Raw genomic sequence first — 14,390 nt, 5'->3', positions numbered from 1 at the left:
AGAGTTTATAACTTAGTTCAGTGGTGGGAAATAGAGAAATGCCAGGGGTTCAGTCTAGGTCCGGTGGTTCACAGCACAGAAAGCCTATCACTGAGACCCCATTATTGTCAGGGAAGAAGGCATTTTTGGGTGCTACAGCCTATGGGGGGAGATCAGTCTCAAATCTATCTTCTCAACTGATTAAAATTAGGATATAGCAGGGAAGAAATGTAACTGCATGTGCAAAAACAGCAGGATTTGGGGAGAGATAAGGAGGAGGAGTGGATCAACAGGCATCAGTTAGGAAATTGTTAGAGGTGAGGGGTCTGGCATCTGATTGTCCAGATGTGGTGATCTGGTAAGTTTCAGTTCCTAGGTGCTACCTGGGAGGTTTGATGGCTAGTTTCCTGAGAAAGGAACTCAGATAAGACAAATGTAAATTTCTCAAGTTTTTAGAGTTGGAGAGTCAATTTGTTTATTTAAAGGAGACCAGGCCAGGCGCGGTGGCTCACGCCTGTAATCCCAGCACTTTGGGAGGCTGAGGCAGGTGGATCATGAGGTCAGGAACTCAAGACCAGCCTGGCCAACATGGTGAAACCCCATCTCTACTAAAAAAAAAAAAAATACAAAAATTAGTTGGGTGTGGTGGCAGGCGCCTGTAATCCCAGCTACTTGGGAGGCTGAAGCAGAGACTTGCTTGCTTGAACCCCAGAGGCAGAGGTTGCAGTGAGCCGAGATCACGCCACTGCACTCCAGCCTGGGCAACAGAGCGAGACTCCGTCTCAAAAAAAAAAAAGACTATAAACATCCGTCCTATGGGACAATTGCATGGTTTCAAAATGAGTGTTCTTCCTTCCTACTTACAAGGGAATCGGGAATAAGGTCAAGTTTCATTTCTGTGCTGTCCCATAGGTTGCCACTATCACAGGTGGCCTTTTAAACATAAATTCAAATTAAGCGATATTTGTAATTCAATTTTTTAGTTGCACTAGCCACATCTCCGGTGCTCAATATTTGCATGTGTTAGTGGTCACTGTATTGGGCAGTATAGATTTAGGATATTTCCATCCTTGCAGAAAGGTCTGTTGAACAGCACTGCTTTAAATAGATGGCAATTACATTGCAATTTCAAGGTAGGATTCCAATCAGTTGCTTTAAAACAAGTTAGTAATCAAGGAAAGACCCTTGTTTTTTTCAACTGAAATTTTTGTTGAGCTAATTATAGATTCATATGCAGTTGTAAGAAATAATACAGAGATTCCTTACCCTTTAGTCAGTTTCACTCAATAGTAACATACTGCAGAAGTATAGTACAGCATCACAATGAAGATATTGACAACAAAACAGTCATACTCAGATTTCCCCAGTTTGATGTGTACTTTGCATATGTATTTAGTCCTATATAATTTTATCAAATGTTGGTTTGTGTATCCACCACTACAGTTAAATGAGTATGTTTCCATTAGCACAAAGAGCCCTCCTGTTGCACTTCTATCACCAAACATACCTCTCTATTACTCCCCAAACCGACTCTATTTTATGGCACCCACTAATCTGTTCACCATTTCTACAAGTTTGTTGATTCAAAAATGTTACATAGATGGAGTCATACAGTTTGTAGTCTTTCGTTTTGTGTTTTGTTTTTTTCCACTCAGGATAATTCAGAGCTCTGCTTTGGATTTTCTTTCCTATTCCAGGGTGTGGGGTTGGGTCTGTCATTGGCTGGGTTCTCTCCACTTCATCAGCTACTGTCTTCTGTAGCTGGTGTGAGTCAGTGTTAAGAGTGGGATGGATTAAATTTATTAAGAGGGCCAGTCAGCAATAGCACATGGTGTACAGGGAACTTTGGACAGGGTGAGGGTCCTGCTGTTTCAAAAGGCAAATCCTATGAGGGCATGAATCATGAGTTTGAGTCTGATTTGTTTATTTTTTTAGGACTGGTACCAACATAAGAATTGACAGGTACATTGGGCAGGATGCTCCGGAAAATATATAAAATATGTATTAACAAGAATTTACTGTATGATAAAGGTGGCCTTAACAACTAGTGAGGGAAATAATTATTCCAAAATTGGCACTGGGGAAAGGGCATAGTGATTGGAAAGAAAAAAGATCCCTTACAACATACACTAAATAATTTCTGGAGAGAGAAAGAGAAACAGTGATTTATAAATGAATCCATAAAACAACTAAAAGAAAACAAAAGTAACATTTTTATTTTCAATAGGGGAAAATGCTTTATTTTATAAGCATAAAAATAGGGGAAGAATCATAAATGTCTGATGGGTTTGACTATGGGAAACTTTTTGAAAATTTGTTTTTGAAAAGCACAATTTAAAGCCTGTGAATTAAGCTCTACTTGGATGATTTTGTATTGTTTTCTCTGTTACATCTGGGTCTTGATTCTGGTGCTATATGTGAGGAGCCTCCAATAGGCAGCACCTTGTCTGGATTCTGAACAATTTAAGAAATAAAACAGAAATTTAAAGATGGAGTTTCCAGATCTCTGCTATTACTGCTATCGACTAAGTTGGAAGACATGCCTTAGTTGTGAGAATCAAAAGTCTGAGACTATATTGGCTGCTATATAGATCAAGAATTTTATAATACCAATTAACCTATGGAATGAATTCATATCTTTACTACCCACTTTTTTTTTTTTTAATAGAACGCTTCATGAATTTGCATGTCATCCTTCTACAGGCACCATGCTAATCTTGTATCATTCCAGTTTTAGTATATATGCTGCCCAAACGAGCACTACTACTCACTAGTTTAAAGCAATTAAAGAACACAGTTCCCACAGTCACAAAAAAGAATGGAATCATTTCCTTTGCAGCAACATGGATGCAGCTGGAGGCTATTGTGCTAGGTGAATTAACGCAGAAACAGAAAACCAAATAATGCCATGTTCCCACTTATAAGTGGGAGCTAAACATTTGAGTACACAGGGACACAAAGAAGGGAACAATAACACTGGGGATTCCAAAAGGGGGAGGGACTGGGTAAGGATTGAAAAACGACCTATTGGGTAATATGTTTTCTACTTGGGATCATTAGATGCCCAAACCTCAGCATCAGCCAATATACTGATGTAACAAACCTGCACACGTACCCCCTGAATCTAAAAACAAAAACAAAAACAAAATACCCTAAAACACAGTTCCATGGTATATATTAAAAGATGTTGGAAAATAATATTCTTAAATTACGAATTGTGAGGTTCTCCAGGTTGTTCCTTTGATTATTTACCCTCACGGAGCTCTGCTTGACACTGACTGTGTTCCTCTTTCATTTTATGTTTGTTTAGGATATTCAATAAGCCTTTCTAAAGGGGCAGACCATGGACTTTGAGACCTGGAATCAATCTATGGCTTAGGTGCTTAGTAGTTATGTAACTCAGGCAATTTGCTGAATTCTGTGAAAGACAAAGCCAGACGCTAAGGTGGTAAGGACAGATTTTAGTCAGTAATGAACTACTGTAATAGAAAGAGGGTCTAGTGTAAATGAACTTTCATTTGTACAGAGGTGACTGTGCCTTTTAAAGGGAGAATGAAGGATCAGGAAGGGGGAGGAATTAGGGAAATGACAAATTACCAAGGATTGCTCAGTGGAAATGTTGGTTAGGCCAGCTGTGTCTGTTAACTGGCAATTAGCAAAGTTGGGATTCTATTCTCCCACTACAAAGACTGAAAGACAGGGGTCCTATCATTTCTGATGATTACATTTCAGAGGAATGGCTTTCAGGTCTGAGAAACACATTCTTTTTCTTTTTCTTTCTTTTTGTTTTTGAGACGGAGTTTCTCACTTCTCTCAGGCTGGAGTACAGTGGTGCAATCTTGGCTCACTGCAACCTCTGCCTCCCAGGTTCAAGAGATTCTCCTGCCTCAGCCTCTTGAGTAGCTGGGACTACAAGCATGCGCTACCACACCTGGCTAACTTTTTGTATATTTAGTAGAGAAAGGGTTTCACCATGTTGGCCAGGCTGGTCTCGAACTCCTGACCTCAGGTGATCTGCCCGCCTTGGCCTCCCAAAGTGCTGGGATTACAGGCGTGAGCCACCTCACCCGGCCAAAAAACACTCCTGAGTGGGACATACATCGCAAAGGGTCAGAGGAAGAATTCACAGCTGTAAGCCATTTTCAGTAAATGCTTTAAGAAAGGGCAGTCAGGGACCTATTGTCAGAAGTTGGTTATTACAAACACCACATTTATTTTTGGCAGCTTAAATATTCTCAGTAAGGGACTAGAGTCATACGAGGTGTTAGGGTCATCCTAGCCATGTAGTCTTGACCTGTGTGTATTTTTTTTTTTAGAAAGAAAAACAAAAACAACTCACAATGTATAAATTTAGAAAAGGAGATGGAGACTTTATTTCTTCTAAAGGGGTACAACCTGCAAAGTAGCCATCCTGGAGGCTGGGGAGCTGACTCCAGCAGAAACTCAGAGACGGGCACTTTGAAGGGGGAGGCTTTGAGGCAGGAGCTTTAGACTGCACAGGTTGGCTAAACTTACACATTCAACAGGTTACATGAGGGGCTATGAATATTCATGAAGGTAGACCTGATACATGCATATTGAAGAAACATGCATGTAACATACGACTCATGTATATTCAGTTTGGGATGGTGACTTGACATTTAAGTGTATTACAATTAGGTCCTATCTGTCAAGTCTTTCAGGACATCAAGGCATGCAAGTACACAGCCTCTGTAAACCAGAACCAGTCCATTCCATAGTCCACGATCTTCTTATCGGGAGAAAGTTGTTGAAATCAGTCTCTTGTCTAATCAAAGCTGTAGTTACGGCTTTTGTGTGAGTCAGAGAAAGAGGAAAGAAGCAAAAATACATTGGCAGTTAGAGACAGGTTTACTTTAGACGGCTCATTTTGGTCAGGAGCCCTTTCTCTTACTAAGAGTATATATTGGTTTTAGGGTGAGGGGGCTTATCACAAGCTTGGAATGTGTGTGTGTGTGGAGAAGTTTATGGCGGGGTTGGAATCCTGCCATAAGGGGAGGAGGGGAGGTTATCTCGAGGCAGACATTTTTCTGGCCTGGAGGGGGGTTATCTCGGGGCCAGCATCTTCCTGGCCTGGAGGGGGCTTTATCTAGGGTCTAGCATGTCTCTGGTCAGGAAGGAGTTTGGAATGTTTCTGATTGGAGATGTTACTTGTGATTTATGGTCATGCCGACCTTAGCCATTCGGCTGATGCCCTTTGGATTTAGGCGGTTTTCTATTAAGGTGAACTTTAGCATGAGGGGCTTGTCCAAGATGACGATGCTCCTGCTCTGTCAATCCAGACCCTACAGTTATAAAAAGGAGGAGGGACAGCATTTTCTGGCTACTTCCTGCTGATGAGGGTACAGAGAGTTTTCTGGTCTTGGGTTGACTGTAGGAGCAATGCCATCTATAGATGTTTTTGGGTAGTTGTTTGTGAAATGGCCATGATCCTGTCGGTTAAAAATCTTTGAAAAAGGTTAATTAGGCAGGGTAAGAACATCAGTCCCAGGCATATTATTAGAAGAGGGCCCAGGAATGGAATGACCCATGCTATGATTTTGTTCCCAAACCAGGCATTTATTTATTTTTTTTATTTTTTAGAGACAGGGTCTCGCTCTGTTGCCCAGGCTGGAGTGTAGTGGCTGGATCTCAGCTCACTGCAAGCTCTGCCTCCCGGGTTCACGCCATTCTCTTGCCTCAGCCTCCCGAGTAGCTGGGATTACAGGCGCCCGCCACCTCGCCCGGCCAAATTTTTTTGTATTTTTAGTAGAGATGGGGTTTCACTGTGTTAGCCAGGATGGTCTCGATCTCCTGACCTTGTGATCGCCCGTCTCGGCCTCCCAAAGTGCTGGGATTACAGGCTTGAGCCACCACGCCCGGCCCCAAACCAAGCATTTATTTGGTTGTTTTGGTACTTCCTTTTTAGCCCTTTCCTTAATAATAATCAATCAAAATGCTACAGTAATTGAGATTTTCTGTCTGATATTCCACCCTGAGAGTGCTACAGTATATAGTCCTACTGCAGATAGTAGAGTAAAGCAGTTTCCACAAGAGTGGTATAGTAAGTAATTTCCATTAAAAAGTTTTCACATTTGACTTAAAAGGAGAGATAGGAATGACAAAAACTATTTGGTGAGGTAGGGATGAGACTTAGGTGAGTAGTTCTCGGTTACTTATCACTTATTTTCTTTTTTTGAGATGGAGCTTTGCTCTTGTCACCCAGACTGCAATGCAATGGTACAGTCTTGGCTCACTGCAACCTCCGCCTCCCGAGTTTAAGTGATTCTCCTGCCTCAGCCTCCCGAGTAGCTGGGACTACAGGTGCACAACACCACATCTGGCTAATTTTTGTATTTTTAGTAGAGACGGGATTTCACCATATTGGCCAGGCTGGTCTCGAACTCCTGACCTTGTGATCTGCCTGCCTCGGCCTCCCATAGTGCTGGGATTACAGGCATGAGCCACTGCACCCAGCCTAGTTACTTATCTTTTATGATTTTCAGTGTAAGATTTCCTATTTATTTACATTAATATTTAAGATTTTTTGGGGGGCTCTCAGGTTGCTTCCTTAGCTTTCCAGGCTTTGACTTGCCTGTGATGTATTTAGGAGTTGATTCCTGTAACAGATACCCTCTTAATTACCCTGGGTTCCATGGACTCACTAGACTTGGTGGGAAGGATTCCGGGAACCTTTAGTTATTAGTTGTCAGCACCAGCAGTGAAGAGATTTTCTCCTGTCATGGTTGGGGGGCTTAGAGGCAGCATCTGCTGAAATATCTAGCTTTCATCTTCTAGGGCTTTAAGAAAGCACAGCTTATTTTGGAATCTTGTAGCCAGAACAATTAGAATTTAATTAAAAATGAAGAAAATAACAAAAATTGAAAAATATTAGGCAATACTAGAATTTAATGACAGGTGTGCTATAGTTTTTGAAACAATTTTCTTTCTCCAGTTTCCCGTTTTTATTAAAAGACAAATCATGGTAGGCCTAGTTTGCTTTATTATGTGTGGCTTAATTATTTGGATACAGTGCAGCAAGAATAATTATTTGTTACATAGGCCTTTTAAATTAGCTTTGATGGAACTTTGTTCTGTAGAGGGAATCTGAGGTGAGACCTTTTTAAAGGCATGCCCAGTCATAGATTTGTACCATCAAATACTTATGAGTTGTTGAATTTGTCTCTTCTTGAGGTTCCAAGATAACTTGGGGTTCCTGGCCTGTTAGAAAGGGACATTCTTTACTTGCCACAGATCAGAAACCCTGTACAGGAACTTTGTACACAGAATAAGAGGCCAGTTTCCAAGGGCTTTATTGGCTTCATAAATGTTGATTCCTCAAAGGAAAGCACACCATTCCAGTCAAAGCCTTGGTAAAATAACCAGCTTTTCCAATTGTGTCCTGTTACAAAAGAAAACAGATTCTTATTGCACTTATGCAAATAACTATATTGCCATAACTTAAGAATACTCACAGATAGTTTCCAAATTCTGGAGAAAATCAGGTAGAGAGAAACAAGTATGCTCCAAATTTTGTTCATGGGCGCATACTAAATTGTTAAAAGCTGTCAGTATCTCCAAAGAAAAGTTTCTTTAACTTTGAAAAACAAAACAAAAGGTTAGCAATATTTTAAGCGAAACATCAAGATTACTCCAGTCTCCTATTAGTTTAGTTCATGCAGTTAATTCCTGTCCTGCTTGATATTAACGAAAATTTTAGCTTTTCAAGAGTTCTGAACGTTTTTCTTCCATTCTGATGTTACAGTTTCCAACGTTATCAGAAACCTGCATTCAAGAGCACCTGTTAGACCTTTATAGCTGATCACAAAACCACCTTTTAAGGAGCGCCGAAATAAGACAACAATTGTATGGATGAGAAAAATTTTAGGGTAGCCATAGGTAAAGACACAATTTACAAGGATAGCTGTTACCTCTGTGGCACACAATAAGTTTAACATAACAATTATAATTATTACTGATCATGTACACTAAGATATATCAGAATTATCAGAGTCTCCTATAACCTTGGAAAACATATCAATAACATATCATATATAGATCAAAGAAAACCAAATACCACTTTATATTTAGCAGTGCTTCTTTGTATGATTTTATACCGAATAAGCTAAATTTTACCTTTATATTAGTGTGCTATTAATGTTAAACTCAATTTTAATAAAACCTTGTAGACATGGTTGCCCGATTTTAATGTTTGACCATGAGGTAAGATTTTTATAGACTCTTTTTAACCCTTTAAAATTTTTGTTAAAGAACAGGTTAGTGCTTTAAGAGAAACCTGTTGTGCTTTTATTTTAATGCCTAATTTACAGAAAAGCTGGAGACACCCCTTCAATCTTTAGCCAACATGTTTACACACAGAATTTCTTTTACAATTAACCATTCAAAACTTGCTTAAACTTTCAAAAACAATTCTTTAAACTTTTAACATAGGTTAAAAATCCACGTTCTTATGCCTACCAAAATACACTTTTTACCAAAAGTGTATTTTATTTTCCTTATGCACCCCTTGCACATAAACTGTCTCTTTAATAGTTTTAAATACATGTTGCACTGTTAACTTTTAGCAACCTTTACTTTTGTTGAGAACCTTGGTAAGTGCGATTTTAATGATGTGCTAGGTGTAGAGCCTAGGACCTAGATAGAAATGCAGATAAGGTCTGGCTTAGCCCAGCATTTAACTCCATGTGTCCTAGGTTTTCCCTAGCTGCAAAGCAGGCAAATTGTACAGCCAAGAGTTCTAGCGACATTTCATAAAGCACTCGGGAGGCCTACTTACTTTTAAATTATACATTTCTTGCCTAAATTCCGGGTTACTGGGTTTTCTAACCCCAGACTCGAGGTAGCGGTTATACGTGTGTAGGGATGCCGACCTCGTCCCAGACTATTGGGCGTTGGCGGCAAGTCCGCGGACACTGCGCATGCGCGAGCCGGAAGCTGCCGCCCGCGGCGGAAGGGGCTGACCCGGGAGACTGAGGACTTGGATTGCTTAAGGACCCCAGGCGGGCGCGACGACCTTCAGCCTCTCTGCAGCTTTGGCCCGTTCCTTTAACTTTTGTTCACTTGGGGCCGTTTGGCGTTTCCACGTGCCTTGGGCCCGCCCACTGCAGCCGCCATCTTGGAAACGGCCGCTGGCGCCTAGCTGAGCTGGTAGGACTTCCGGGTCGGGCCTCCAGTTGCCCGGGTAACGGGAGCTGAGTCTCGCTGGTGAGTTACTTAGTCTTTCATTCATCAGCGTAAAAAGAACTGAGTTCAGGTCGCAGGTCTCCTCCAGGGCGGACATTATCGTGTGCGCTGTAGTAACCTCTCATCGTGTGGAGTCGTTCACTTAGAGCTTATTGCTCCGGCGCCCTGCGTAACGCTAAGGAGCCTGAGGCCTGGGGTCCGATGCCCGCCTGGCTGTACTGTGGCGGCGGGAGCGGTGTGTGTGGGACCGTAGGGCGGCCTCACGGCTAGAGTTTCAGGACTGTGGGGTGCCTGTGTCTGTGGCGGTCGCCGGTGTCCTCGTGGTCCTCAGCAGGGTGCCGGTGGACAGCTCGCGCGAGGGCCCGGGAGTCTTGGAAACACTTTCCGGCGCGGACTCTGGACTGAGCGCTGGGACCGGGACCGAACCAGCCGCGCTTGCCTCTGGAGCTGGACTAGCCGACTTTCGTTAGGTCAAATAATGAACCTTATACTGCCCAACTGCGGTATTAATACCGCCTGGAGTTCTTGTCTCTTACTCATTTCTATCCCCGTATATTTTAGAAGTAGATTTATTTTTATTTATTTTTTTCTGTGACAGAGTCTCGCTCTGTCGCCCAGGCTGGAGTGCAGTGGCGTGATCTCGTCTGGCTGCAACCTCCGCCTCCTGAGTTCAAGCGATTCTCCTGCCTCAGCCTCCCGAGTACTGGTATTACAGGTGTCTGCCGCCAGTCCCAGCTAATTTTTGTATTTTTAGTAGAGACGGGGTTTCACCATGTTTGCCAGGCTGGGCTCAAACTCCTGACCTCAGCCCGCCTCGGGCTCCCAAAGTGCTGGGTTTACAGGCATGAGCCACCATGCCCGGCCCTTATTTTGTTTTTATTTTTATTTTTATTTATGCATTTATTTTTTGAGACAGAGCCTCGCTCTATCGCCCAGGCTGGAGTGCAGTAGCGTGATCTCAGCTCACTGCAACCTCCCTCTCCCGGGTTCAGGCGATTCTCCTGCCACAGCCTCCCAAGTAGCTGGGATTACAGGCGTGTGCCACCACGCCTAGCTGTTTTTTGTATTTTTAGTAGATTAAGCTGTAGTCACTAGGTCTGCAAGATAAAACTGTTTTAGAGGGACTGATAATAATGGGAATTCTGTAACTGTAGGGATCATGATTTAGCTTACAGTATAAACCTTTCATTTACAAAAACACTTGAGAGAAACAGTTTACCAAAATATACATTTGTATACTTAAAGGTACAAAGAACAGTGATTATCATATAACTGGAAAGTAAAAGAAATGTTTTTTATTTTAGATTGAGCATTTCCACAGAAATTACAGTTTTGTCCTTTTTGAAAAAATAGAATTGTGTTTCAGAAAGAAGAAACTACAGTTTTAGCATGCAGAAAGGAAAAGGGAGAACAAGCCGGATCAGAAGACGAAAACTTTGCAGAAGTTCTGAACCAAGAGGAGGTACAGTTTTTGTTTTAGTGACAGTGATGGAAAAAGAAATCCTTTTGTGATTGCTTGTTTGTTCATATGTAGCTTTTCTTTCTTTCTTTCTTTCTTTCTTTCTTTCTTTCTTTCTTTCTTTCTTTCTTTCTTTCTTTCTTTCTGTCTTTCTTTCTGTCTTTCTTTCTGTCTTTCTGTCTTTCTTTCTCTCTCTCTCTCTCTCTCAGCATTTTCTTTCTGGCTACTTCCTGCTGATGAGGGTACAGAGAGTTTTCTGGTCTTGGGTTGACTGTAGGAGCAATGCCGTCTATAGATGTTTTTGGGTAGTTGTTTGTGAAATGGCCATGATCCTGTCAGTTAAAAATCTTTGAAAAAGGTTAATTAGGCAGGGTAAGAACATCAGTCCCAGGCATATTATTAGAAGAGGGCCCAGGAATGGAATGACCCATGCTATGATTTTGTTCCCAAACCAGGCATTTATTTATTTACCTCTGTTACCCAGATTGGAGTGCAGTGGCGTGATCATGGCTCTCTACAGCCTTGAACTGCCAGGCTCAAGTGATCTCCTGCCTTAGCCTCCCTCCTGCCTCAGCCTCCCAAGTACCTCGGACTACAGGTACATGCCACTCCATCCGGCTAATGTTTTTTTAAATTTGTTTTTGCAACAGTGTCTCACTATGTTGCCCAGGCCAGTCTTGAACTCCTGGGCTCAAGTGGTCCTCCTGCCTCGGCCTCCCAAAGCACTGGGATTACAGGCATGAATCACTGTGCCCAACCCAAAGAGAATATTTCTTAAATAACACTCTCTTTAATGGTGCCATTGTATTCTTTTAGATCCTGGTGGGAATGTGAAGATGCTAACTCATTGTTTCAACTGTCTTCTCTGGGGGTGACTCCCAACTTTCTTTTTCTGGTCTTGACCTTCAGCCACCTGTAGGATATCAGTGTTTGGATGTAAATTTATCACTTCAAATTCGAGGTAACCCTGTCTGAAGAAGATACTGTATCTTGTTCAATACAAAAGTGGCCATCTGGAAAGTCGTATGTAAATCCAACTGAATATGGTACAAGATATGGATAAGTTCACTTTTTTTTTTCTCTTTAGGAGATCCAGTTGTTGGATCATCATTTATTGAAAAGACTACCTTTTTCCACTGATTTGCCTTCACACTTTGTCAGAAATCCGTTGTTCATTTACATGTGGGCCTCTTCCAATTTTCTGTCCTGTTCCATTGACCTATTTGTCTGTCTTGACAATATCACAGTAACTTGATTACTGTAGCTTTAGAATAAGTTTTAAAATCAATCTTTCAAAGACATCGTGGCTATTCTAGGCTTTTTGCATTTCCATATGAGTTTTGGGATCAGCTTGTTAATTGTGTACGAAAGCCTGCTTGAATTTTGATTAGGATTACATTGAATGAATATAGTCATATGTTACATAAGGATGTTTTGGTTGATGGATCACATGTACAGTGGTGGTCCTATTAGATTACAATACTGTATTTTTTTTTTTTTCTTAAGAGGTGGGGTCTTTCTATGTTGGCCAGGCTGGTCTCAAACTCCTGGCCTCAAGCAACCCTCCCGCCTTGGTCTCCCAAATGCTGGGAATACAGATGTGAGCCACTGCGCCTGGCCAATACTGTGTTTTTATTGTACCTTTTCTATGTTTAGATACACCAGTTCTTACTATTGTGCAACTCTGTCTGACACATTTCATCAGACATGTTCTTTTAAAAATGGTAATCTGATTATATAGTGGTTTTAATCACCATTTGTTCTCTCCTTGCCTGATAGTGAATGAGAGCCACAAGTCTGAATTTATAGAGCTAAGGAAGTGGCTGAAAGCTAGGAAGTTTCAAGATTCAAACTTAGCGCCTGCCTGTTTTCCAGGTAAGATCTAGCCTTCAGCTGTCCTGCCCTTTCCCACGCGAGAGCCAGGTAGACAGCGGGGGCCACTCTTGCAAGTGGGCCTCAGCAGATATTGTCCCTCAACTGGTTTGTATGTGCTCCCCTTGGGTTGGAGGAGGAGCCCCCTGTGTGTGGCCAGTTAATTGCAGAGCTGTGGGCTTCAGTACTGAGCTGAGGTAGATTGACATTCTCTTCTGAAACTTGTGCTTATTAGGGAGGTTAGGTTAACATTTTGCCAGGCGCAGTGGCTCATGTCTGTAATCCCAGCACTTTGGGAGGCTGAGGCAGGCAGATCACTTGAGCTCGGGAGTTTGAGACCAGCCTGGCCAAAATGACAAAATCCTGTCTCTACTAAAAGTCCAAAAGGTAGCCAGGCACGGTCGTGTGCCCTGTAGTCGCAGCTACTCTAGAGGCTTAGGTGGGAGGATCGCTTGAGCCCAGGAGGTTGAGGCTGCAGAGAGCCATGATCATGCCCCTGCACTCCAGCTTGGGCGATAGAGTGAGACCTTGTCTCAAAAAACTAGCAAAAACCAAAAACCACTTTCTTCTGGAACATTCTCTCACAGAAGTTGGGCAGCTTGCTCTGGGTGTGTGCCTGCGTACATGGCCACTCCACTCTTCCCACAAGTGGGCAGGAGATAACCACAGGGAGGACCAAGATGCTCTTTACAAGGATTTGGAGTCTGCTGCAGCACAGAGATAGTGGTGCAATTAGGGCCGCAAAGTTCTACATCACAGGGCAGGCTGCACCTTACAGAAAAGTTAAGGCATGTACCACACAATGTTCCCATTGTCCATTAGAATTACTACTCAAGTACCCGTTAGGTAATTGAACTTTGAGCAAATTAACTTCCTCATATACCCTGCGCCAAGGCAAATGATTTCCCACTTGTGCCCCTTGCTGAGTGAGGTGATGTGTGTAAAGTTGTTTTCCATGAGTCAGTTACACATCATGACTTTGAACGAAAATGCTTGATTTGAGCCATTTTCTATTAGGGCCCCTTCTAATTGATGGTCATGAACCATATTGTCAGCCTCTAACATAATGCTTGAGTTTCTGTTTTTGTGCGTCAAAGATGGTCAGTAAAAGCCACACTCTTAGATTATACTGAACAGAGTTCTTCCCCAGATGATCAAGAGAGTCAGTAGTGTCAGCGGTAGACTTGCCATGTCTAAGGCCTGCCCACATCTCAGGTGTCATTTGCCCTAAGAAGGATGGGTTTAAAATCATCAAACAGGAATCAGCAGATGGTTTAGATGGAATACCTGAGAATAGGTCATCTGTTTGTAATTTGGAGCAGTAAAGAGTTCCTATTTTTAAAAGTGAGAACAACGTGCCCTGGCCCCAGCCCCAGATTTCAGGCGATGCAGGTGCAAAAGCACAGTGGCTTGGCAGTGACCTGAGCCTCGTGCTTACAGTTCTGGGGACGAGGAACTTGTCCCTTGCTTCATATAGTTTTTAGCTCTTAATCAGTGTATGATAGGAGGTAACATTTTTGGGCTTCAGTCAAAATGTATGAACTCTGGGGAATTCATCTTAGTTTGTGGAGGGGCATAGGAAATCTCCTAAGCAGGATTCCATCTTTAGACTCTCTCTTCTTTTCTGCCTTAGGAACTGACCCCAGCATTTCCTTTCACCACCAAAAGTGCTAGCCAGGTCAGGGCCTCCTATGTAGATTGATGATAGTGGAAATTTTGAGGCTTTGAGACATTTGTAATAAGCTTTACTCTTACGAACTCCTAATGGCCACTTCTACTTTGCCTAATATATCCAATATGAAAATGAAAGTAAGTGTAGATTACTATATTTTTTTTGATATTAAACACTATCATGTAAATATAGGTAAAGGCTCTTCTA

General features: G+C 42.2%; 1 protein-coding gene, 1 long non-coding RNA gene and 1 other non-coding gene across 17 annotated transcripts in view; 1 reads left to right on the top strand and 2 right to left on the bottom strand.

Annotated features, from left to right (window-relative positions):
* Nucleotides 1-14,390, top strand: part of SETD4 (SET domain containing 4) — a 107,547-nt gene that overhangs the window by 75,099 nt on the left and 18,058 nt on the right. For 5 of the 15 annotated variants that reach the window (XM_073010478.1, XM_073010460.1, XM_037984773.2 and 2 more), the window contains exons 1-3: nucleotides 10,535-10,642; nucleotides 11,124-11,237; nucleotides 12,419-12,514. Coding sequence is in view for 10 of the 15 variants with exons in the window: in XM_073010439.1 (XP_072866540.1) it covers nucleotides 10,570-10,642; nucleotides 12,419-12,514 (169 nt within the window). In the remaining 5 variants the exon portion in view is untranslated. The other 10 variants (XM_073010439.1, XM_073010445.1, XM_073010426.1 and 7 more) reach the window with 7 other exon arrangements.
* Nucleotides 2,638-2,740, bottom strand: LOC119619543 (U6 spliceosomal RNA). The gene has a single exon (XR_005236007.2). It is a non-coding gene; the product is annotated as a U6 spliceosomal RNA (small nuclear RNA).
* On the bottom strand, nucleotides 6,159-8,945 carry LOC119619296 (uncharacterized). Its single transcript, XR_005235686.2, has 2 exons — nucleotides 8,774-8,945; nucleotides 6,159-7,378 (listed from the first exon to the last, which is right to left on the bottom strand). It is a non-coding gene; the product is annotated as an uncharacterized lncRNA (long non-coding RNA).

The sequence above is a fragment of the Chlorocebus sabaeus genome, chromosome 2, assembly GCF_047675955.1.
Source record: "Chlorocebus sabaeus isolate Y175 chromosome 2, mChlSab1.0.hap1, whole genome shotgun sequence".
Classification (NCBI taxonomy): Eukaryota; Metazoa; Chordata; class Mammalia; order Primates; family Cercopithecidae; genus Chlorocebus; species Chlorocebus sabaeus.
The sequence above is the reverse complement of the archived record's forward strand: the minus strand, read 5'-3'. Positions and strand labels throughout refer to the sequence as shown.